Source organism: Pogona vitticeps, chromosome 1 (assembly GCF_051106095.1).
Source record: "Pogona vitticeps strain Pit_001003342236 chromosome 1, PviZW2.1, whole genome shotgun sequence".
NCBI lineage: Eukaryota > Metazoa > Chordata > Lepidosauria > Squamata > Agamidae > Pogona > Pogona vitticeps.
In genome coordinates, this window is record NC_135783.1 from 148,023,360 (window position 1) to 148,045,918 (window position 22,559).

The 22,559-nt window shown below is 42.5% G+C and overlaps 1 protein-coding gene and 2 long non-coding RNA genes across 3 annotated transcripts in view; 1 reads left to right on the forward strand and 2 right to left on the reverse strand.

Annotated features, from left to right (window-relative positions):
- The window catches only part of LOC140708057 (uncharacterized), an 83,371-nt gene that overhangs the window by 51,691 nt on the left and 9,121 nt on the right, over positions 1-22,559 (forward strand). The window lies entirely within an intron of this gene.
- On the reverse strand, positions 571-10,089 carry LOC140708055 (uncharacterized). The gene is made up of 2 exons (XR_012088186.2): positions 9,186-10,089; positions 571-8,061 (listed from the first exon to the last, which is right to left on the reverse strand). It is a non-coding gene; the product is annotated as an uncharacterized LOC140708055 (long non-coding RNA).
- FGF18 (fibroblast growth factor 18) overlaps positions 14,626-22,559 on the reverse strand; it is a 148,600-nt gene continuing 140,666 nt past the window's right edge. Inside the window, exon 5 of the mRNA XM_020793672.3 lies at positions 14,626-20,777. Coding sequence (XP_020649331.3) covers positions 20,511-20,777 — 267 coding nt within the window. The 3' untranslated portion in view covers positions 14,626-20,510. The remainder of the gene's footprint in view (positions 20,778-22,559) is intronic.

Below are 22,559 nucleotides of genomic sequence, written 5' to 3' on the forward strand. Positions count from 1 at the left end.
CCTACCTCCACATATTTATAACTCATAGAAATTTTCATTTCCCTTTATCTTGTTTTTCCAACTTCGGATTTTTGACAGTAGGAATTGCTACATGTTCTCGTTCAATTAAATCTCCATTTTGGTCCTTTGGTTTGGTCAACTTTGTTATGCTGGCAATGATTTGTTGTGGCTATCTCTCAACTTTAGGGGAAAGGAACCTTCATTTTCAATACTTAAGTATAACATATTGACAGAATTCCCAGGATTCAAATAGTTACACTTTTCCAAAAGATGGCACTATTTCAATGAAAGATAACCATTTAGCCATAAAATTGTTTACATATTCTACAACCTTGATCTGCAGTCAATTGTTTTGATACAAAGTGTAGCAGTTTCAAGCCACAGCTTTAACCTGTATTTTACTTTTAAGACTTTTCCCCCGCACCCCTCATGATTCTTTTAAACTCTTATAAAACATAAAATTTCAAATATTAACACCACTCTCACAGGGAGGATTCCATTCCACAGGAGCCCGAGCCACTGGTTCCCTTCTAGAAGCGGCTTCCTAAGACTTTTTGTTTCTCTCCCTTCTTTCTTGTTTGCCCCAATATTGTTGGAATGTATAATTGTATGATTCTCTCTCTCTCTCTCTCTCTCTCTCTCTCTCTGTTCATATGGGGAGGACTAGAACATATTTACACAGTGAAGCATTCTGACCAGTCAGAACAAGTGGCAGTTAACAGTCTCTCAGAGATGGCTGAGGGATAACAGGACAAATATCTAGTAGGAAATGTGGTGGTGTTAGCTGTTAAATGAAATAGATCTGTTAAGAGAAACTATGTTAAGACTGATGAACAAACCAAGTCACATACAAGTTTATATAACAAGTACAATATGATTCAGCACTGTGAATTTATTCATGTGTTTGAAACAGTAAAAGTTATTTAATGTTTTTTATCAAAGACAAAGTGGTCATTTTACTTTCAACTGATGGCACACACACACACATAAACACACAAGAGGGAATACAAGTTTTACTCTGCTTATGTTTGTCTTATCATGACAATTGAAACTGCTCTGCATGAACTCTGCTAGTTACATTTTATATATTATTCTTTATAGCCCAGATGAACCAATGCAATGGTTTTGTGGGGGGTTAATAGGATAGTTCCTTCTCCTTTCAACTTCCTCTCTCTGAGTTTCTCCCATTCATCAGTCCATGGATTCTGCATCCATATCCACTCTCATCCTCTAAGTAAGATGCAATCTTCTACTTTCTCTTCCATCATCCCTGCCTTCGAGTGTTTCCAGTCTTTCTCTCCACACTTTCTCTCCACTTTCTGCCCCTTTTATCTCTTTCTCCTCTTCAGATTCTCCTTTCTACCTTTTTAAAACCTTTTACCCGTTCCCTATTTGTTCTTCACCAACGGGGGCTTCTCCCTTCCCTTGCATTCGCAAGGGGCATGCTTACTGGTGGGCTTCCCATTTTCCAAGGGAGGGGAGATGGCACTTGGATGGGGATAATTCAACTTCCTGTCTCCCTCCTCACATAACCACTCCCTAGGATTTTTCTACCCATTGTGCTGAACCCAATAGTCCATTGGGATTACACACATGAAATTTGGGAGGGGAAGCAACTCTTGATCTTTATTGGACATCCTTTTTATTACAGTTTGAACGCACTGTTTAAACAACAAACAACAAATATCTTGTCTAGATTCACTATGTGGCCCTGGTGTATACTTTCCTTTGCACTCATAATTTAAATCTGTAAAAATCAAAACATCTAGAATGTGCTATTCCTATACATATATTTGTGAAAATTACACGTAAAAAAAGGGAAGACTGACATTAAACGATTCAGGGGATTAACTCTCTACTGCTCAGCAACAACAGCCATAGGAGTCAACAAGTCTTCCACGAATTTCACATCATTTCATTTCACAACTTAGGTCCTAGGTTTAGCAGAGAAAGATGCAAGATCTCCTTGCACCGATGTGTTTGTGGTATTCTGGTTTTTATGGAGAAATCCATCACCTGGTGAATAAAATGTGGCCTCTTCTTTGATGCGAGCTGATTTCCCCCCCCCCAAAAGAAAAGAAAAGAAAAAAAAGCTAGGGATAAACAGGGGTACACTTGATACAGCAAGTGGAATGTGAAGGAGGCAGAAGGTAAAACTTATTCCAAGAATGTTTTGGCTTGAAATCCCAAGTTAACATCCCTGCGGAGGCTTCCATTATCCTGAGTGACAGTCATCCTGCATCTACAGAACACAGCCCCCTCCTCCCTATTTCTCCTCACAGTCGAACAATATTAGCAGAGCATTGTATTTCTGGAACCACGTCCAATACCCTGAGCCCCACAGCATCCTTGGCCCTCACTGACTGCAACTTCGTAACTGCTTACCAGAAGGTTCATCACTTAAAATAAAGCCATTCCAGGTACTTCAGGCTTTTACTGACACTCGTCCAGTCGGCTGCCAAAGGTTTTTTCTCTCTCCAAGTTTGTTTTCTTCTGCATGTTGAGAGACAGCACGGTCCTTTCTCGTCTGGCTGCAAAGCAGCCAAAAGGGGCTTTTGATTTCCGTTCTGGTTTGCAGAGCTCTTGGCTTTGATGGAAAGGTGTTAAATGAACCACATACCGTAAAGGTATGCGCTCCGTCACAAAGTCCGCCTCCTGGCTTCCTCACAATGCAAGGTTACACAGAAGCTTTATATCCATGGAGGAGGCCACAGAAAGCTGTGAGGAAACATAACCTGTGGACGAGAGCGTTCTACTGATGAACTGTGTCCCAAAGAATGAGTCAGATCCTTAATTTTACTCAGCCTTGGAATTTTTCTTTAAAACAGCTGTCTTCCCATTGTTTTCAGCTTTAAGGTGGAACAGACTTCAGAACAGGATTGGCGATCTCAGTGGGTTTGCCATATGGAGATCTAAATTCAAAAGCAATGTATGGAGGCTGCTAACCTCTCATCACTCAAAGCCTCAAGCCTCAGTGCCTCTCAGCTGGGTGGATAAACTGTCCCAGTTGAAAAATGTGTTTGTACAGCAGCTCAGCTGACAGTTCTGCCTAACAGAGCTGCTGATTGGAACACAGTGCCTGCCAAGGGAGAATGATCCCTATCTATATGCGCATTTTTATTGACCAATATTGTTTCTAGAAACTTCAACTTAAAGGTTGTTTCTCTTATTGTTCCTGGATAAATAATAAATACCGTAAGAAATAAATATTGGCTTCTGTATGGAATCATACAAAAAAGCCATCACAGCTTTACAGTAATGGCCTAACTTGATGGAGATGTTATAATCTTACTGTTTTCTTTTCTTCTTCGTCCTACTGTTTCTATGCCCTAATCATCATCATTATAACCTGACATAAAAATGTACAGCAAACAACAGTCTTCAGATAGACAGAGTGCCTTAGGAATGGACCTTAACAGATGGGAAACCTTGACATCTGAGCGTTCAGCCTGGAGGCAGGCAGTGCACCATGGCCTCTCCCAATTTGAAGAGACCCTTGTCCAGCAGGCTGAGGCAAAGAGGAAGTCACAAAAGCAGCAAAATCAGGGAGCTGGACAGGGGACAGATTGGATTTGTCTTCTGTGTGGAAGGGATTGTCACTCTCGAATTGGCCTCCTCAGCCAAACTAGACGCTGTTCCAAGTCCTCCATACAGAGTATGTTACCATAGTCTCTCGAGACTGAAGGATGCCTAGCTAAACTAACTAAATATACCCCATATGAAACAGATCTAAAAGCCTCAGTGCAAGTAGAATATAAGCAGTACATAGTTAGTTTCAAGGTCACACCTAGCCATTGTTCATAATCTGTAACTTATACAGAAAGGAATAACTAATTTTATCCAATAAGATTAGACAGATGAGTTTGTTGAAAATTCTGTGAGAGTGGTGTAAATATTTGAAATTTTATGTTTTATAAGAATTTAAAAGAATCATGAGGGGTTCATGAAAAAAGTCTCAAAAGTGAAGTACAGGTTAAAGCTGTGGCTTAGAACTACTACACTTTGACTGTATCAAAACAATTGACTGCAGATCAAGGTTGTAGAATATATAAACGATTTTATGGCTAAATGGTTATCCCCCATTGAAATAGTGCCATCTTTTGGAAAAGTATAACTATTTGAACCCTGGGAATTCTGTCAATATGTTATACGTAAGTATTAAGAATGAAGGTTCCTTTTCCCTAAAGTTGAGAGATAGCCACAACAAATCATTGCCAACATAACAAAGTTGACCAAACCAAAGGACCAAAATGAATGGAGATTTAATTGAAGGAGAACAGGTAGCAATTCCTACTGTCAAAAATCCGAAGTTGGCAAAACAAGATAAAGGGAAATGAAAATTTCTATGAGTTATAAATATGTGGAGGTAGGAAACACAAACATGCATTGCACTGGGACATTAATAAGATTAGACAGGTGAGTTTGTTGAAAACTGAGTTCTACCCCGCTGAATTAATAAACTAATAAATTTGGCCATCTGTCTGGTGTAGGTTTTATTCACACCAAGCAGAAGATTTTGCACAAGAATGCCTCCTCCGCCTGTCCGGTAAAACCAATAGGGATGGATTCCAGGTTGGAAGAGCGAATGTCACTGTACATCATTGCACAGTAGAGAAGCATGCACTCCAGGGACTCAATGGACCTAGAGTTACAAGGGCAGAGCCGTCTTTCCAGAGGTTGCGAATTAAATCTCCCATATAAGACGCTGGTGTTATATGGCAGACCTAGTCTATATTATTTTATTTTGGCTTCTATTTAATATGTTTTATACCTATCACAATTATAGTAACTCTGTTTACTATTTAATGTGATTTCTGTATCAAATCCATTTTAGCATGTCTGACACTTGCAGAGGCCCTTGTTTTAAGCAATAAGCGCTGAGCTGTACCACACAAAGTACCAAAGGCTAAATTCGGTTGGTATCCCCAGTTAGAGTAGATCCATAGGATAAATAGGATGTAACAGAAATCCTGACTTAGCAAAGCCCACTCACTCGATGGATCTACTCTAGCTGGGTTTAGCAAATAGATTTTACTCCAAATATGATTTGTTTCTGGGAAAATGAGAGTCATCAAAACGAGAACTGGACCGGCCATGGTTGTCTCATCCAGTGAGCTCCTGGGACTCTCTCTTCATCTGCTAGCTGTGATAAAATATACCTTAATATATCAGAACAGTGATGAACAGCATTTTTTAAGAACTCTCAGTCAAGGGGAAGCGAAAAAACAGTTGCTTGCCAATTGTGAACCCCACCCTTCCCGTACAAGAAACCTCACAAGAAGCCTTCTTGTCTACTCCAAGCAGTCATTGGCTAATCTCATCTTGCAAGATCTTTAAAGATCTGATGGGCTTGTCCAGGAGAAAAATATTACTGCCTGCCCCTTCCTGATTGGTCAGCTAGTGTTGCCCAATCACTCTCATCTTCAAAAAAAAAAAAAAACAATTGGACTACTGGGAGATTCTGGAAGTTGCAGCCAAAAAGTAGCTCTTAGATACGCTGGGACAGAGACGCCCACCCTCACGAGCCATGGGCAAGTCAAGGACGTAGGTAAATTCAAGGATAGTCCTTCTTCATTGATAAGGCAACCCAATTCACATTACAGCCAAACAAAACATATATACATATAAACATAAACACAAGTTAAGCGATGCATGCAAAATAAAGCTTAGGGTTCGAGGGAGGCTATATGGGCTTGTCTTAACCGGGCAGCCTTTGTTTATATTTATTTATTTATTTATTTATTTATTTATTTATTCATTCATTCATTCATTCATTCATTCATTCATTCATTCATTCATTCATTCATTCATTCATTCATTCATTCATTCCATTTATACCCCGCCTATCTGGTCATTGCGACCACTCTAGGTGGCTTACAACACAATATACAAAACAAGCATAAAAAAGGAATTCTTGCAGAATTAGAAAATTCTACAAGATGGGAAACAAACAAAATAAATCATAGTAGAGAAAGAAGGAAAGAAAATCAGGAATTAACTAAGGGAGTTAACTGGGGGGGGGGGGGAGGCCTGCCTAAACATCCACGTTTTTAGTTGGTTTTTGAAATCTGGTTTTTGCTGCAGATTTTTACAATTCTGAGCCTTTTGGCTAAGATCAAGTGTAGTATCTGAGTTTATGAGTTTGATACCTGTCCTTTTTTCTTTCCCAAGACTCAGTTTGCCCATCAGTCCTGGGAGCCAGCTATTTCTTTCTTTCTTTCTTTCTTTCTTTCTTTCTTTCTTTCTTTCTTTCTTTCTTTCTATCTATCTATCTATCTATCACCTTTTCCTCATGTTTACGCTGTTCTCACTGAGGATGTGGTAACACTATGAAAATGAACCAGAAGATGGACTGAGGTTTTTTGAAGTCAGTTTAAAATCACACAGTAACCACGTGGCTTTTGAGTCAGTGTGTACATTCTCTTGGGAAAACATTTAAAGCATTTTTAAACTGTGTTATATGTCAGTTGAGGCCACCTAGAGTGGTCTTAACCGACCAGATAGGCGGGATATAAATAAAATAAATAAATAAAATAAAATAAATTACATGGGCTTTTAGAATCATTGCATTTGAGGCTTTGTCTTGCATGCACCCACATGCCCTCATGTTGGCTGCTTCTCACAACCACTCACTGCTGTGGTATTATTTTTAATCTCTGGTTTTATTTCTTTCAGAGTGGGATGGTGCTATTTCAGTATTAAAGATAGAATATATATATATATAACACAGATTGGACTGTAAGGTTTTTCTGCAGTCCCAAACCTGTAATCCTGGAATCTATTACAGTAATTGACAAATCCCCCCCACACAATTTACTGACACAAGCAAGCATACATGCTAAAACAATTCAAAATAAATCGCATCCATAATCAATGTAAAATAGATATCCACCTCAACACTGTTAAAAATACCTTGCTTTCCAAACAAAAAACCACATTTCCTGGCTTTAAAAAAGTGCACTCAGTTGTATGTCATGTAAATGGATATTTTTAAATCAATTTCAAGCATGCTATACCTGACACAAATCCAGAATTTTTCAACATGTAACCGCACCCTGAGAGTATTAACATCCATGTCTTGGCTGAAGAAAACAGATGCAAATGAACTTCACCCATCTCTCATTTGCATGGTCTTTATGCAATCCAAGCTTTATACAATCCAAGCAGAACATCTCAGGAAAACAGGGTTGAATGTTCAAGATATCTAAGCATTACAAGCTGGGCAAAATCATATTCTGAGCCAGATGCTTACAAATTTTGGCAACACGTAGATCTGGAGTTCAAAACTGCAGTGCAGAGTGAGCTTAATGAAAGTTGTCACTAGACCTGTTTCTGCAGAACTTTCATTAGAAACCAAGTCTGTATAAAGACTTCCACGTATTCTTAAAGGATTACATAAAAGCAACAAATAGCATTTGCCTGCAGTAGTTGGGCAGTTCCTCCATGCTGATCATTGATCACTGATTGATAATTTTCCAGCATGTTTCTCTGATTGCTAATTTAATTAAGAGTTTGAATTATCTCCATCACAAACCTACTTCCACTTATATGCTGTTAAAATATCAAACCATAAATATACAATTTCCCATATAAAAGTTGGGCTTTGTTTTTTCTGATTAAAATGTTCATCAATAATCTATATGTTTTATGAGCTCTTTATAACAAGGACGAGTAGAAGATACGTTGAGAGCTATTGATAGGTCTTGGAGTGATTTGCAGTTTTTTTTTTCTATCAACAATTAAAAACACTAAAAACCCTCTTTCTTTTCTTTTCTTTTCTTTCTTTCTTTCCGTTTTGCTGCTGCTAAAAAAGAATGACATAGCTACCACTCTGACAACTGAAAGTTTCTGGTTCTATAAATCAGATTGCTGAAAAAGAATGTTGAAGATATGCCAGGGAGATCAGGGTTAGCTTTTTGTACTGGAGGGCCTGTGACCTTGGTTCAGGCACTGATCACCAATTCTGAACTGAACACGGGCTGAGAGGCACCCCACTCTCCAATTCTTCAGCCACCTGAGAGACCCTCTTGTACCTGGCTCCTCCTGATGGATTTTAGGGTTCTAGTAAAAAATAAAATAGATCCTGTCACCATGAAGTCTGTGCTAGCCCATATTACAATTACATGTATTGTACAAATACATATGACACTGCAGTTTTTCCGCAGTCTTTCAGAAGGGATCAGCAGAAAGAACACATAATCACTCCTTTAAATAATGATTTTAGCACATTTCATATTCTGTGGAAACACTGTGGTTGGCATAGAACAGGTCATCATACGAGTCTTAATTTCTATCCATGGCTTCTAATTTCCATCTCTTTTTAACCTCGACTAAGAAAACTCAGGTATCATTCTTGCATTCTGAACATCTTTGGGCAGATGGAACATAGCTCCGTGGCTAAGATGCTGTGATGTTGATCCAGGATGTTAAGAATTTTTAGTACAAAGATCTTGTACTGGGCCTGGCAGCTCTCTGGCAGCCAGCACAGGTATTTCCTACTATGCTCATCTCTTGCTATTCTTCTTAACATGCAGGAAACAACATTTTGCAGCAACTGCAGTCTTCAAGCACAGTCTCATTTAGAGAGCATTGAAGTACTCCAGCTGAGAAGCTGCCATGGACTGCTATTGCCATTAGTTGACCTCAAGCATAGTGAATCCGGACTACACATTTCACTGTTTTCTGTTCCTTTGGGTCACTCATACTACAGTATATGCTAAATGATTAAGGAGTGAAATACACTCCAAGCGCTGTGAGTTTTGCAATTCAGGCTCCATATTGCAGGTTTTCCACCTCTTTGGTCGCAGTTCAGCCTAAGTCTAAGGGACTTTGAGCAGAGGGGGTTAATTCTGTAATAGGCCAAAGCCTTCAAGCATTTTTGGTCCATTCTGCAGAGCTTTCGCCATTCTTCCATCCCCCTAAAATTCAACATCAGCTTTTTCTACCTTGCACTTTAAAGTGTGATTCCCTGTGAAGCTCCATGTATGCCTTTTGAACTGGCTAGACAATGAACTGGGGGAATCTTTTTCCTTGTGCATCTGAAAGGTGACAGCTGGGGCAATGCCTAAAAATGTCTTCCGGGTCACATGAGAAACATAGAAGTTGAAGGCGGCAGCAGAAGAATCACTTGGCCATTACTTTTTGGGTCACTTCTTCCAAGGCAGGAGAGGTATCCCTTGCCTTACCTTCCAAATGACCCAGACACTTTGGCCGAGAGTCCTTTTTCCCCTTCCTACTTTTTTGGGGGGACGCGTGTCCTCTATTTTGCTGCAGGAAGTGTCCACCCATCCTCTGTCTGGCATGATGCCTGGCGTCGGCGGCGAGCTATCACGTTTTTTTTCCCCACTCAGCCACCCACCCTTGCAAGGGAACCGAAACAGGAGGCGTGAAAGCAGGGTTCTGCCCCCCCCCCCCGGCCAGCAGCCTTTTCGTCTTCGTGCGATTTCTTAGCGTGCCTTGCTCTTGGAGGGCAGCATACGCGCCCTCCTCTCTCCTCCTCCCGAGAAACCCCTGCCTTGATCCTTAAGTAGTGACCTTCCGTGGGAAGCGGCGCCTTGTGGAAGAGACGCTGCCCGGCGGCTTTTCCCGCCCTCTCTCGCCTAGGTAAGCGGCGGGGCTTCTCCCCCGCGGCGAGTAGCCAGCCCGGTTGCTTTAAGGCTTTGTGTGGTCCGGCCCCCTCACACACACACACACACCCCAAGGTGTTATGGTTGCAGGCCCTGTTATTTACAACGGCTAATTAAGATCCCAGTTACAACTCGCCCCACCCTGCCGCCTTACATGAAGCAGCCGACAAAAGGTTCCGATTTCCTTTTTGGCTAGGAGACCTTTTGGCTTCTGTGAGGAAAGGGCGCCCGGGGGGGGGGGGAATGAAAGCAAGGGAAAGCGCGCAAAGGTCTGCGCCCGAGCACTGCGCCGAGGCGGCGGCGCTCCAAACGCCGTCTCCCCGTGAGGAAAAATGTTACGAGCGGCGAGGGCTAATTGGAAGCGGGTTCAGGGGCTCCACGCTGGGTGGCAGAGGCCAGGCACACGGTTTCGGCGGAGGAGGGGGGGGGGTCTCCCGTTTTTTCTTCCTGCCGCCCCCCCTCCAGCCCCACACTCCCAATGCGGTCGACACCGTGGGGATGATCCATGGGGAGGTCCTGGTCCCACCTCAGCCGTGTAAAACACGGGGGCCTTAGAAATTGCTGCCAGACCCCCCCCCCCCCCAAAATAAACTAACACAAACAGGATCTCAGGTCTTCATCTTCTGCGCTGGGTGGAAGAAACCCTGGGCCAGAGCATGCCTTGACCTCTTGTTTTCACCCATCCCTATGCAGGGCTATGAGTTCCACAAGGGTCCGCGTACTTGTCACATCAGCCCTGTCCACAGAGTATAGAGCCCAGAAGACACGGGGGCCAACAATGAACCTGAAAGCCCCAACATCATTGGGCTGGTAAAAATTACCCACATATCACATATGGCTTATGCTGTTACATGCTGCATGGGACGCAAGCCCCGGAAGGACTGGTAGCAGCCACTGCAGATTCTACTAAGTGCCTTTTGTTGCACGCTGACCCATCAGCATTCCTTCTCTTCCAGCTCTGGGTAGGGGGTCTATGTCTTTCCCAGATTCTGGACCCAATTATTTCAGTTCTGCTCCTGCGTGTTTCCGCTGTCACCTGGTCCAGAAGCAGTTTCGCTCCCAAGCACTGTCTGCCCTGCCTCTAATAATAATAATAATAATAATAATAATAGCCACATGCCGTCAAGTCAATACTTTTCAAGGTTTTCCAGTTAGAGATTCCTCAGAAGTACTTTCCGGTTCCCTTCTTCTGGAGGCACTCTGGGACTGCTGGTTGCCCAAGGCCACCCAGGCAGGCTCTACCTGCAGGAGGCACAGTGCACAAGTGAACTTCCAACCTCTGGCTCTGCAGCCAGATATCCTTGAGCTATCCAGCCTGCCTCTATGACAGGGATCAGGGAACTTTTTTTAACTTTTACCCCCTAAAAAATTATATACGCTGACATTACCCCCTTGATTTGAAAGGAAGGATCTTGGTCAGATGCGGCCAGTCGAGCATAGCCACCGAAGCCTTGCCGCCCGGGCCTCCTCCTCTTCCTCTGCCTGGTGGGGCCGCGCTCAGTCCTTGGCCCCGTAGGGGCGGCTCCCTTTCTCAGCCAACGGGCAACCCCTAGGCGGCCGTCAAAGAGCAGCAGGTGGTTCGCCCTCCAGGGGCACCCGACGCCACCTCCTGCTCCGGCACTGGCTCCGGCGGCTGCTTGCTAGGGCAGCTGCGGGCCTCACCGTCGAAGCGCGGTGACAGCTGCCACACGGAGGGCAAGAGGCTCCTCCAGGCCCAGCCAGCCAGCGCAGAGATGCTGCTGAAGGAAGCCACGTGGCCGGGCGAGCGCTGCTGCCGCCCGATGGGCACCTCCAGGGACGGGGCGTGGGGTGGTGGCCCAGTATCTGGAGGCTGATCGTGGCCCAGACTATCGTCATGGCCATGCCCTTCCCCCTCCGCCATGATCCACCTCGCCAGGCACTGGCTGGGGTGCTCCAGTCACTCGCCTTGGCCTTGCCCTCCGCTATGGCCAGCCCCACCGCCCCCTCGGCTGCTGTACGTTGCCCGCCAGGCGCTGGCCACCATCCATCATGGTTCGGTTGCATCCGGGCCGGAGAAAGGGGTGGGAACGGGGCCAATCAGGCTGCCAGGGACCTCCAGGCAGAGGAGGAGGAGGAGGAGGAGGAGAGAAGGGGGTTAGGGTCACGTCCTCATTACCCCCAGGATTTTCATTTTTATCCCATTTCCTGACCGCTGCTCTATGACATAACATTAAGATCAACCTCTGTGATGTCAGGATGCCTTCCCAGGTTCTGGCCCTGAAACCTCAACGAATAAAATGATGCTGAACTGGCAACCCTATGGCTCAGCAGACACACTGGTCACAGCCTCCCCCGAGTTGATCAGATGCCTTGGAATTCTGTTGTCATTATAAAAATAATTTCTAATTTTGGATCTGTACATATAGATAAGCATATGTAATTTTACACAAATCAGTATTCTCTTTCATTCACTTTGTTGTGATGTGTGTCCTCATTTTTAATGATTTCTAACCCCCCTAAATCTAAGGTCTGAGAAATGTAAAAACAAGATGCCCACTTACCCTCAATTGTAGCTCCCAGTATAAGGTGGTCAATATCCACTCTCAGTTTGGACAGAATTTTTACTCCAACTTGGAAGGCACCAGTTACTTTCCATTCAACATATTTTCTGAGATCTCCTAGCATTTCATTAATTGCTTCAACATTTACAATTTTCCGGCTAAAATCTTGTTAGAAAATAATGGAGCATGGCTATACTACATCAGTAACTTTCCACAAATGTCAGCAAAAAGATTATTGCATACAGTATTTCATATTGTTATCATCAAGAGGATTTTGACCTGTGTTTACTGCTTAGGTATGTTTCCCATCCCCTTCATGGAGGAGGCTTTTTTCCACTGTTCTTTCGTTTTGGGATTTGCCCATTTTTGGAGTATTGCTAGTGGCCAGCTCATGGGTAGAGAAATGTTCTCTGTTCATCTTCAGGCAGCAAAATGCCAGCCCTGTCTCAAGTACCAGATATCCCAGACGTGAATATCTGTCTTTGTATATGAAGGTTCTATTCAGCAGCCACTGACTGATTGACTTGTTTTAGTGTGGGTTTGACACATACATCTATTTTTTTTCTTGCTGGAAAAACTTTCACATAGTGGCACAGCTGATAACAATGAATTACCTCTACATAATTATTTTTGTTTCATTTACAAAGCCAACAATGTATCCCCAGATGTTCTACAGCAGAGATCCAGAGGCTATTTTTGACCCTGTGGATGTTGCTGTGTCTTACACATACTCCCCCCCACCTTTAAAAAAAAAATAAGTTCAGACATTCACTTCAGCTTTCCTGGCAACTGTGTCAGAAGAACCATACTTGCCAGGAAAGCAGGGACTTGCATCTTGATGTAGAAGACAATGGCTTGTCCAGGATTCACCAGTCTTTCATGGCAAAGACAAAATAGCAGGGTCTGGAAGGCCCGGACAGTGAAAATAATGCCCAAGGCTATATAAAGCCCACAGCTCCCTTCAGTCATTCTTTTCTCACACATTTGTGGCCATGGGAGACAGAGAACTGGACAGGGCCCACCTTGACCATCATGGCCCCTGCTGGCCCCACATGGTCTGTGCCTTGGGGCTGGAGTTCTGAAGCCAGAATGGCATGTATTTTTCTCCAATGCTGTTCATAATTCTCTAAATCCCTTCTCATGTTCACAGTTCAACCACAGTTATCTTGTGATGTAACAATGCTGTAACAACAAAGTTAAAAGAAATGCAATTTGAAGTGTGGAAACGGTTTGCAAACTTCTTCCTTCATGGCTTACATCACCTCTCATTCCCTATGAAAGAGTCCAGGATTTATCCCCACACTTTTCTGCTGAGAAAAGAGGGGAAGTTAAGGGCCTCTTGAGAACTTGGAGGAAGTGCAGATAAATCAATCATCAAAAGTTCTCTGGCTGCCATTCCAGTGGGTAATCTGAGCTGTGGGAACCTCCTATCTCAGCAACCATCTCCCTTTTTAAGACTATCTCTGAGTTCTAACACACACGTTATCTTTCCAGTAAAGGTAGCAACTGTATATCTAAAGAATCCTGAAGATACTCTTACGGGCTTTTTGTGTGTCCCCTTTGGCTCATATTCTTGCTAACCAAAGAGAAAGGAATATGTGGAAGGCTTAAATTGTAGATAATACACACTCAGAATCATTTGAAGGACGTCAGCAGCCTTTTACCACCTTTACACCACACTGTTGCAATATGGGGCTAGCCAATTCTGCTGCCTGAGGCAGGGCAGTGAAGGTAACCATCCTACCCCACCACAGTTTGGTCCAAGAGACCCAGGACAGTTTAAGTTACTTCACTGCCTGAGACTGAAATCCCAACCCTCAAAATAAAAATAAAACAGCAATAATAATAAATGCAGTGACTTCCAATTTGCTCCCCTTTCGTGGCACCCCACATCGTGACACTCCTGATTCACTGGTCTCCAACTACATGTAGTAGGAACAGCTCCATGAGGGTGGCGGTGAGGTAGGATGTATGTATTCCATTCTTTGGGTTATCCCACCTTCAAAATGCCTGCTCCATGATTTTTAGTTCCTTGGTTAGTTTGGGGGAAAGGGGTGGTCAGAACCCGTTCCATGTAATCCGATGTCATAAAATACAGAGGTTACATTAAGCAGTAATACACGTCGTGTGTAACAATGAGCATGTCATCATAAACTGAAGCATGAAGTGGGACGTGAGCTGACTCTGGAAGCTGAATGACTGTCATGGAATGCATGATTAGTGGGAAAATAGAACAGTGAGGACATTCTTGGTGCACGCCAAGCATAGCAGCAGCTCAGATGTTTGAATGTGTCCAAAGGGGTTTCAGGTGTGTAGCTAATTTGGTTGGATTATTTTCCACCCTTACAATGGGATCCTGGATTTATACTCCTGAACTTTTAAGCTGAATACTTGGAGCCCCAAAGCCCTGCCACACCTGCAAAAGTACATTTAAGCTCAACAGGGTTGCTCAACAGGGTTGCCTTCCACACTCTCTCTCTCTCTCTCTCTCTCTCTCTCTCTCTCTCTCTCTCTCTCTCTCTCTCTCTCTCTCTCTCTCTCTCTCTCTCTCTGTGTGTGTGTGTGTGTGTGTGTGTGTGTGTGTGTGTGTGTGTGTGTGTGTGTGTGTGTGTGTGTGTGTGTGTGTGTGTGTGTGTGTGTGTGTGTGTGTGTGTGTGTGTCTCTCTCTGCCTCTTATCCTTCCTGACTCAGGAAATGTAGGACTTACTTCCACCTTCTCCAAACCTCTACATTTTTATACCACCCAGCCTGGTAAAATTGATTTGCACTCATACTCATAAGGAAACAGAAATTGGCAAAGTGACTTTCTTGAACCACAACTCTGAGAAACCCCAACCAACAAGTTTGCATAATTTAAAAGCCTACATAGTCTTGTGGCACCTGCTTGGCCCAGAGAATGGCATTACCTGTCTGTGCTCCATGGACCAGCCCAGCTCCTGTTTGGTTTGGTTTAAATATTTAGATGAAGATTTTAAAAAACAAGCAAACACCTACAGCTGGACAATGACATGATTTGGACTTAGCAAAATGCCAAGCCACTGTATGGACATACTGTTATAATTCTACAAAATTCACCCCCACCCATACCATTTCCCCCCACTATTTGGACAAATACAGATATATACAAATACCTTGAAATATCGAGGTACAAATAGAATCAGACAGGCTACAAACCATCTGAAAAGCAAATCTGTTGTTATTTAAGACAAATTCAGTTTGGACCAATAGTATTGTACATCCTTAGCTGAAACCTTTTGACAAAGCATATTATTGCTTGCTCTCTCAGGTTACCTAGGGCAGCATTGTTCCTCTAGTGAATTCTGAACGTGATATGGGGTTGCCTACCTAGGATAACAAATAGACTGTTTTTTAAGCTGTCACATGTCTTAAAGTGAAGCAGTGGCTGTTGAAAGGCTTCCAGTTAGCCTGGGGCAACTGCCCTTGCTTTTAAGACACTTCCCCCTTAGATAGAGATGTGCCTATCTCTCAGTCTCCGTATTTGCAAATCTCCAATTCATTTTTTTCCCATTCATGTTTCCTGTCAGCCGAAGAACTTTTCTTCTCACACAGAAATGTATACACATTTTGGTGCACATTTTCCCTAACGTACACGGTTTCCTCATGAGGACAAGAAGGATATACTCCAGCTTTTTAAAATATTCTCAGAGTGCAAATCAGGCACATCAAAAATGTGAATGTGAATTACTTTTCCATTCCCAGTGCTTTGATAATAGAAATAATCAGAACTTGGACAGGATACTTTTTAAATACTACAAACCTCTGAATGTGGCCATCAGATGGGGTGGATTCTGAAATTATAATCCAAAAAAGTAATTTTTTTAAAAAAAAAAGAACAAAAAAGTAGAACGGTCGCTAAGTCAGTAATGTATTCAGAGCATGACAGTCATGTATTGGGCATTGGCTCATTCTGGATCATGGCTGATGTATTCTTTATTAGCATAACCGTGGTGGTTTCTGTCATGCCATTTTAAATTCCCAACTGCCAAGTAAAATGGAAGTGACCTTTTAAAGCTATGTTGCTGCTATTCTGTTCCTCTGCTACATGTTCTGCTCACAGACTCATGCTGTGGATTTTCCCCACCACTTTCTCTCTCAACTGCTTCCTTCTCTGCACCACTTCTTGGACTGCAGCTCCCACCAACCCTAGGCGGCCAAGCCAAAGATGAGGGCTTATAGAATCTGCAGTCCAACGGTATCCGGATGGGTCAACCCTTCTTTCTTTTCCCATCCTCCTCCAGCAAGAGAGGGTCCTGTAAGGGGAATCATCCTGAAGTGCCATGACAGAATTATTCTGCAGCATGTTTAGTGTCCAGCCAGGGATATTACCCAGTGGAGACTGGTAACTCCAGTTTTGCAGGGAGCCTGCTGTGGGTTTTAAACAAAATGGAACAGTACTCCAGAAGTATCATGCATGGAACATTTTCTGGATGTAGACACACTCCTTTGTATCCAGTCCCCATAGCTGGGTGTTGTTCATACATTATAGTTGATCATTCTCTAAACAGTAGCAGAGGGGAAGCTGTGGCCCAGGGCTGAATCTGCCCCTCTTCCTGCATTCCCCATATGGCCCTCTTGAGGGTTTCTGAATGATCAGAAAACCTCAGAGGGCCAGATTGGGAATGCAGGGAGTTTCCAAGCTCTGGCATAGTTTTTTCTCCCTCTCATTCTGAAAGACTGAACTGTCTCCCTTAAGGCTGAGCTACTGGTCTTAAGAGGTTTAAGCCCAACCATGCTGATGTTTTTGGTCTTACTACTTTCTTTATCTTTAGCCCTGGATGCTCCAGGAAGGTGCCCACCCACCCCTGAAGTTCTCTGAAACTCAGTTTGGAACTTGGACTGAAATATATCCCCCCACCCTTTCCTTGGTGTTCTCTGTTTCTTTTTCATGTTCTGGTTATTAACACTATATACTGCATGGGAGCAGACCAAAAGGCCATGCCTAAAAATTAGGAGTCTAATCCTAAACATGTAGTAGCAGTGCTGGTGGTGGTAATGTATATATTACCGGGAAAAAGAAAGCTACGTTATAATCTGCACACATTTTATAGAGAGCTGCACATCATCTTGACCTTGGAAGAGGGACAAAAAGAGCTGAAGCAAACAAACCCACACATTAGACAGTTTTAAATCAATTTCCCATTTATCTTCCTTTAGCAGGAACTTTCACTTAACCCATGCATATTTGCCAGTTTGGACAATCACAATTTTTTTTGTTATTTAAGGAAAATAAAAGTTTATTTTTGAAGGCTTCTTGCGGGACTAAGAGTGCATTTTTAACAAAGTACATAAACTTCTGAAGGTTGGCACAAGAGCCCACCCTGCCTTGTCCATTAATCTAGTTGTTCCTTCACTCCTGTCTACTACCAGTGCACTCCCTTGTATCACTTATATATGGACTATGTGGAGATGCTTATACTGGATTTCCACTTCAACAGAAAATATATTTGGAAAGGCAGGAAGTGGTTTTTTTTCCCCCACTGGCGCTGATACCCACATAAATGTGTTGGGTTGGAATAACTAGATGACCAATGCTGGCAGATTCACTTACATGATAGAATGATACTTCATCCAGGCAGAGCTGTGAGGGCTGGACTATGGGGACAAAGTTCAGGACTCTGAGGACCTCGTGGCCCAAATTGACACCTGGTGCTTAGAATCTTGTTGCATAAGTCACACCTGTGGAAGGATGCTGATATCACCCACCGTTGGAGATTTTCAGTTATTAAGACTACCTCTTCTTGTCCAGCAGCTTGTCTGACTTGTAAGCAAACTGTTTATCATATAGGAGCTGTGGGACAGAAGGAGGTTGTCTTTATTGAAAATCTCCCCCCAATGGTGACATCATCACTTTTCCAGAGGAATAATTTATGCAACAGGATTTTGGCCAAATAGCTGCAGGTGATGGGAAGCACTGGCCAACAGGCATTTACTACCTATTAAATATATTTGTTACTCTCCAATAAAATAGTAATTACTTCCAATCAAATGTGTTTTTCAGCAGAAGCAAAGTCCATCTTATTCCTATAAAAATGGTGTCATGGCTCTAGTGCATTTCAAATTGAAAACTATATGCCCTGAGACCATTGTATCTTTATCAGAACTGGCAAAGAGACATTTTTGTTTGTTTTCTCTAACATATCACTAACATATCAGGAATGTCACAGCAGCTCTGTAAAGTTTGGGTGGGAAAAGAAAAATGTTAACTTTGCTTCAAAACTGCCAGATCTCAGGTTTTGGCCCCGAGGCATAGGTTTTTGGGTTGATTCCTTAGGTTTCAGGCTCTGGACTTGAAATCTCTGGAAATGGATGCCAATCCATCAACCTTATATTTGGGGACTTAATTGCATGGCTTCAGGTCATTTAGACATGGCCAGAAGCATCCTTGTCTTTTTCATTCCCTTGCATATTTTAGAGGCGGTGGCGGCGGCGGTGGTGGTGGAATTCACCTCTTGGCCTTTAAATTCATCATAGAGTCTCTATTCTCCTTTTCCAATTATTATGGAAGGGGATAACCCCAATCATGAAACAATGGGTTGCTCTCTGTGATATCATAAACACCTGTCCCTGGGTCTCAGGCATTGGTCTTGAAATCTCAGGGAAGGGGATGCTGCTGACCATTCCCACCTGAAGTTGAGAATGGGGAGCTTCAGAACATTACATCCAGGGTCTAAAATGCCCAAGCTGCCATCACTGGTCCTTCCTGACATTGGTTTATTCTGGTTCAGACTAAGGAATCATGTAGCCTCTGGCTAGTAGAGCTCAGGAAATTAACTCTTTAATAAAACCAGAAGCTAGGTTGGCTGGGAAATGTGGAGAACAGTAGTCCAACAGGGCCCACAATCACCTACCACCTTTGAAAGGCAACAATTCAAGAGTACTGTATTTTTCCATGTATAAGACACCCCCATGTATAAAATGCCCCCCACTTTTCTAATCCCAGATTAAGAAATCTAAGTGGGGCTTAGCAAGTGTGCAGGGGAAGGGATCAAAGCACTGCAGGATCGCTTTGATCCCTGCTTTCTCTCCACTTGTGTTTGTTCTCTCCTCAGCTTTCTTCCGTGTATAAGATGACCCTCAATTTTTAGTCTAAAGATTTTAGATAAAAGTATAGTCTTATACACGGAAAAATACGGTATTATATGGGGGAACAGAACCCTCCCACCAACTCTTTAATACCACCTTACATCTCCAGCTGCTTGACCCAGAAGAAGAAGCGGTGTATGAAAGAGTGAACCCAAACCAAAACCCCTTTCATGCCCCATTTTAAAACTCCACCTGGACTTAAACACGGCAGAACATTTTTCAAACAGTCAGGGTTACAGAAGAACAGTGCTCCCATCATTCTCCATTACAGGGAGGGGAATATTAATTACACCCTAGTGTATCTGGTATAACAATGTTCTGAACTATTGTACGGATGTATAAATTCCCATTGAGCTCACTAACAGGTAGCAAGTTGTAGAGTCTCAGTGTTTCAGTGAAAAGCTGAGGGAGCGGGGAATGCGTGAACAGCAGTAATACATATTTGGGTTTTTAAATAATTTTCTTTTTAATTGTTGAGGCAGTAATACTTGGTTCATGGAACTGCAATATACAGAGAGGTGAAATAAATAGCTTATATATATAATATATATTTATATATATAATAGAGCTGGTTTTAAAATATTCCCTTATCATTGGTGTTAATAGGTTATTTTACTTAGTCACTTGAAGGTCATTAGCAGCATTCTCCAGAAGTGAGCGTCATAATGCAGGATCACAGAGGTGTGACACCTTATGTCGTTGGAAAGGTTACAAAGGGCTGAGGTATTGAGCTCTCCATGGAAGCTCAATGATGGATTTTGCAGACCGTCTACGTGTCTTGGTCGAGCTTGCAGCAGACAATACAACAGATCACTGCAACACCAGAGAATTATCCAAGGTTTTTTTGGGGGGACTTTGGGAAAAGAACTTTGGTTTTCTTTGGTTTGTGGTTTTGGTTTTTATTCATATTCATATTATTATTCCCATTTTCAGATGAACTCTTTCCCTCTAGGGACTGGCTTGAAAAAAAAGTTGTCCATTCCAAAAGGTTGTCCATTCCAAAAGAGAAATAAGCACCTGTACGTCAATCCACAGCACAAAAAAAAGAGAGTCAATTTAAATAGAGCCATTAATTTCTTCTTCTTCTTCAAGTTACAATAAATCTTTTACAGCTTCCCCAGTGGGTTTTTTTTTAAATCCAGTCTTTAAAAAAAATTAAAAACAATGTACAAAAATAGAGCTTCTCCCTTTTTTTAAAAATAATGTAAAAATATTTCTCTGGTACAGTTTATCATTTGTAGTTTATTCTCCTGTGTTTTTAACTGGGGTTGGTGGGTCGTATCCTCCTAGTCCTCTTGGTCACTGTGGTATATTTGAAAGGTTTCTGTAAGTCCACTTGCCCCTTTGGGTACCTTTTCATAAAATGAACGTCTTGCTGGTTCTCCCGAGTCTTGGGGCCCTTCCGAGGCCTCCCTTTTTTAGTGAAACCAACATACCAGCCTGAGTACTTCGCTGACATGAGCGCCGTATAGTTGTTCTCTAGGACTTTCTCAATGAAGACGCACTCTTTGCTGGTGCCATCCGGCTGCAAAGAGAAAGCGGGTGGGGAGAGAATACAATTATCAATACATGGCAAGTCAGTGCACACCTTGAAAGATCATTTGTAGTGGCAATTAAGCCGGCTTTGGAACTACTGTTAGATCAGCAACTTTCAAACACTACCGTAGCTAACATGTTTATACCTTTCTGAATATTGGACCCGTTTTAGGAAAAAGGCAATACAATTTTAGAATGAGTCAGATTCCCTGTAAATGTCAGATGTCTGGATTCTATCAAACATTAAACTAAAATAAATATTTTATACCTTGACATGAAATGGAGTATATCCCTGTCATAGCAACAGATTGAGCCATGCCATCATGCAGCACCACACACAAAAAAGGACCTGCCCTTCATGTTATACACTGATGTCATGGCAGCAACGAACTGGTATCAGAAGATCAGGAATAGGTGATGCCGGCAAGGCTACTGATTATGACTCACAGGTAATTAGACAATCAGGTACATTGAGTAATCTTTTGGCTGTTAGCCAGGGAAAGTTTCCCCCTTTTTTCAGTTGGCCATGAGAGAGGGAAATCCTACGGGAGAGCTGAGTCCTCACGGTGGGAAGGTAACAGCGTTCCATGTCTAGTCACACTGGCCATGTGACCACAGAAACTGTCTACGGACAAACTCTGGCTCTACGGCTTGGAGACAGGGATGAGCACTGCACCCTAGAGTCAGACACAACTGGACTAAATGTCAAGGGGAACCTTTAGCTTTACCTAAGACAATCTAAATGACCACAACATCCAACCCTCAATCATATCATATCATAACTGCCCAGAGTAGACCTTTGGTCTAGATGGGCAGGATAGAAATCTAATCAACAAATAAACGAACAAACAAATAAATATCTTCTTGTTGGAAAATGTATTTACCGTATTTTTCGCACCATAAGACACACTTTTTTCCCACAAAACAGGGGGTGGAAAGTCTGTGCGTCTTATGGAGCGAAGAAAACAGATTATATTTTCCGGTTTTCTTCTCCTAAAAAATTGGTGCGTCTTATGGAGCAAAAATACGGGTAATTAAAATATCAAGATATGCATGCAAACTAAGAAAAGTCAGACATTATTCCTGTGCATGATTCTCACAGAAAGGGCATTAAGGTGCAAAGGGTTAAGATCTTAGTTTTGCAGAAAACAGAGGAGGTCTTGCTGGGAAATCTCAGCATTGTAAAACTTAGAAAACTGATGAGAACTAGAAATGTAGTAAATATTTTTTTTTCCCTGTTTAGAACTGCTTTACATGGTTTGTTTAACCAAGTTATGCCCAGGCAAGAAGCTCTAAGGAGGAAAGCATTTTCAACAGAAGTGCCCCTCCTACCTATCGTATAGAGCAACTATTCTCAATGGGGGCCTTATAACCCCCTGGGGTGTCCTGGCACATTTGAAGGGGGGGCACAGATACAATTATTCACACACCACCTTATAAGGTTTGTTATGCAACTCATACAATTCTGATTCGGCCCATATTTCTTTCACATTGTGTTTATGGCCATGACCACAAAAAGGTTGAGAATGGCTGGTATAGAGAGGGAAAAGAGTTTAGTGGCAACCTTACTACTGAGTACAGGACTAAGGCCCTCCATCGAGTTGCAAAGAGTGGGCTAAGGAGGAGACTCTGCAATCTGAAATCTAAATAGTTCAAGAATAATTTCCATAATTCTTATTATTCAAAGCTAAGAAGAAGAAAAAATCATTCTTTCTCTTTGATTTACAGATTTACTTCACTTACCTGCATTACAAAATATTTAATAATTAAC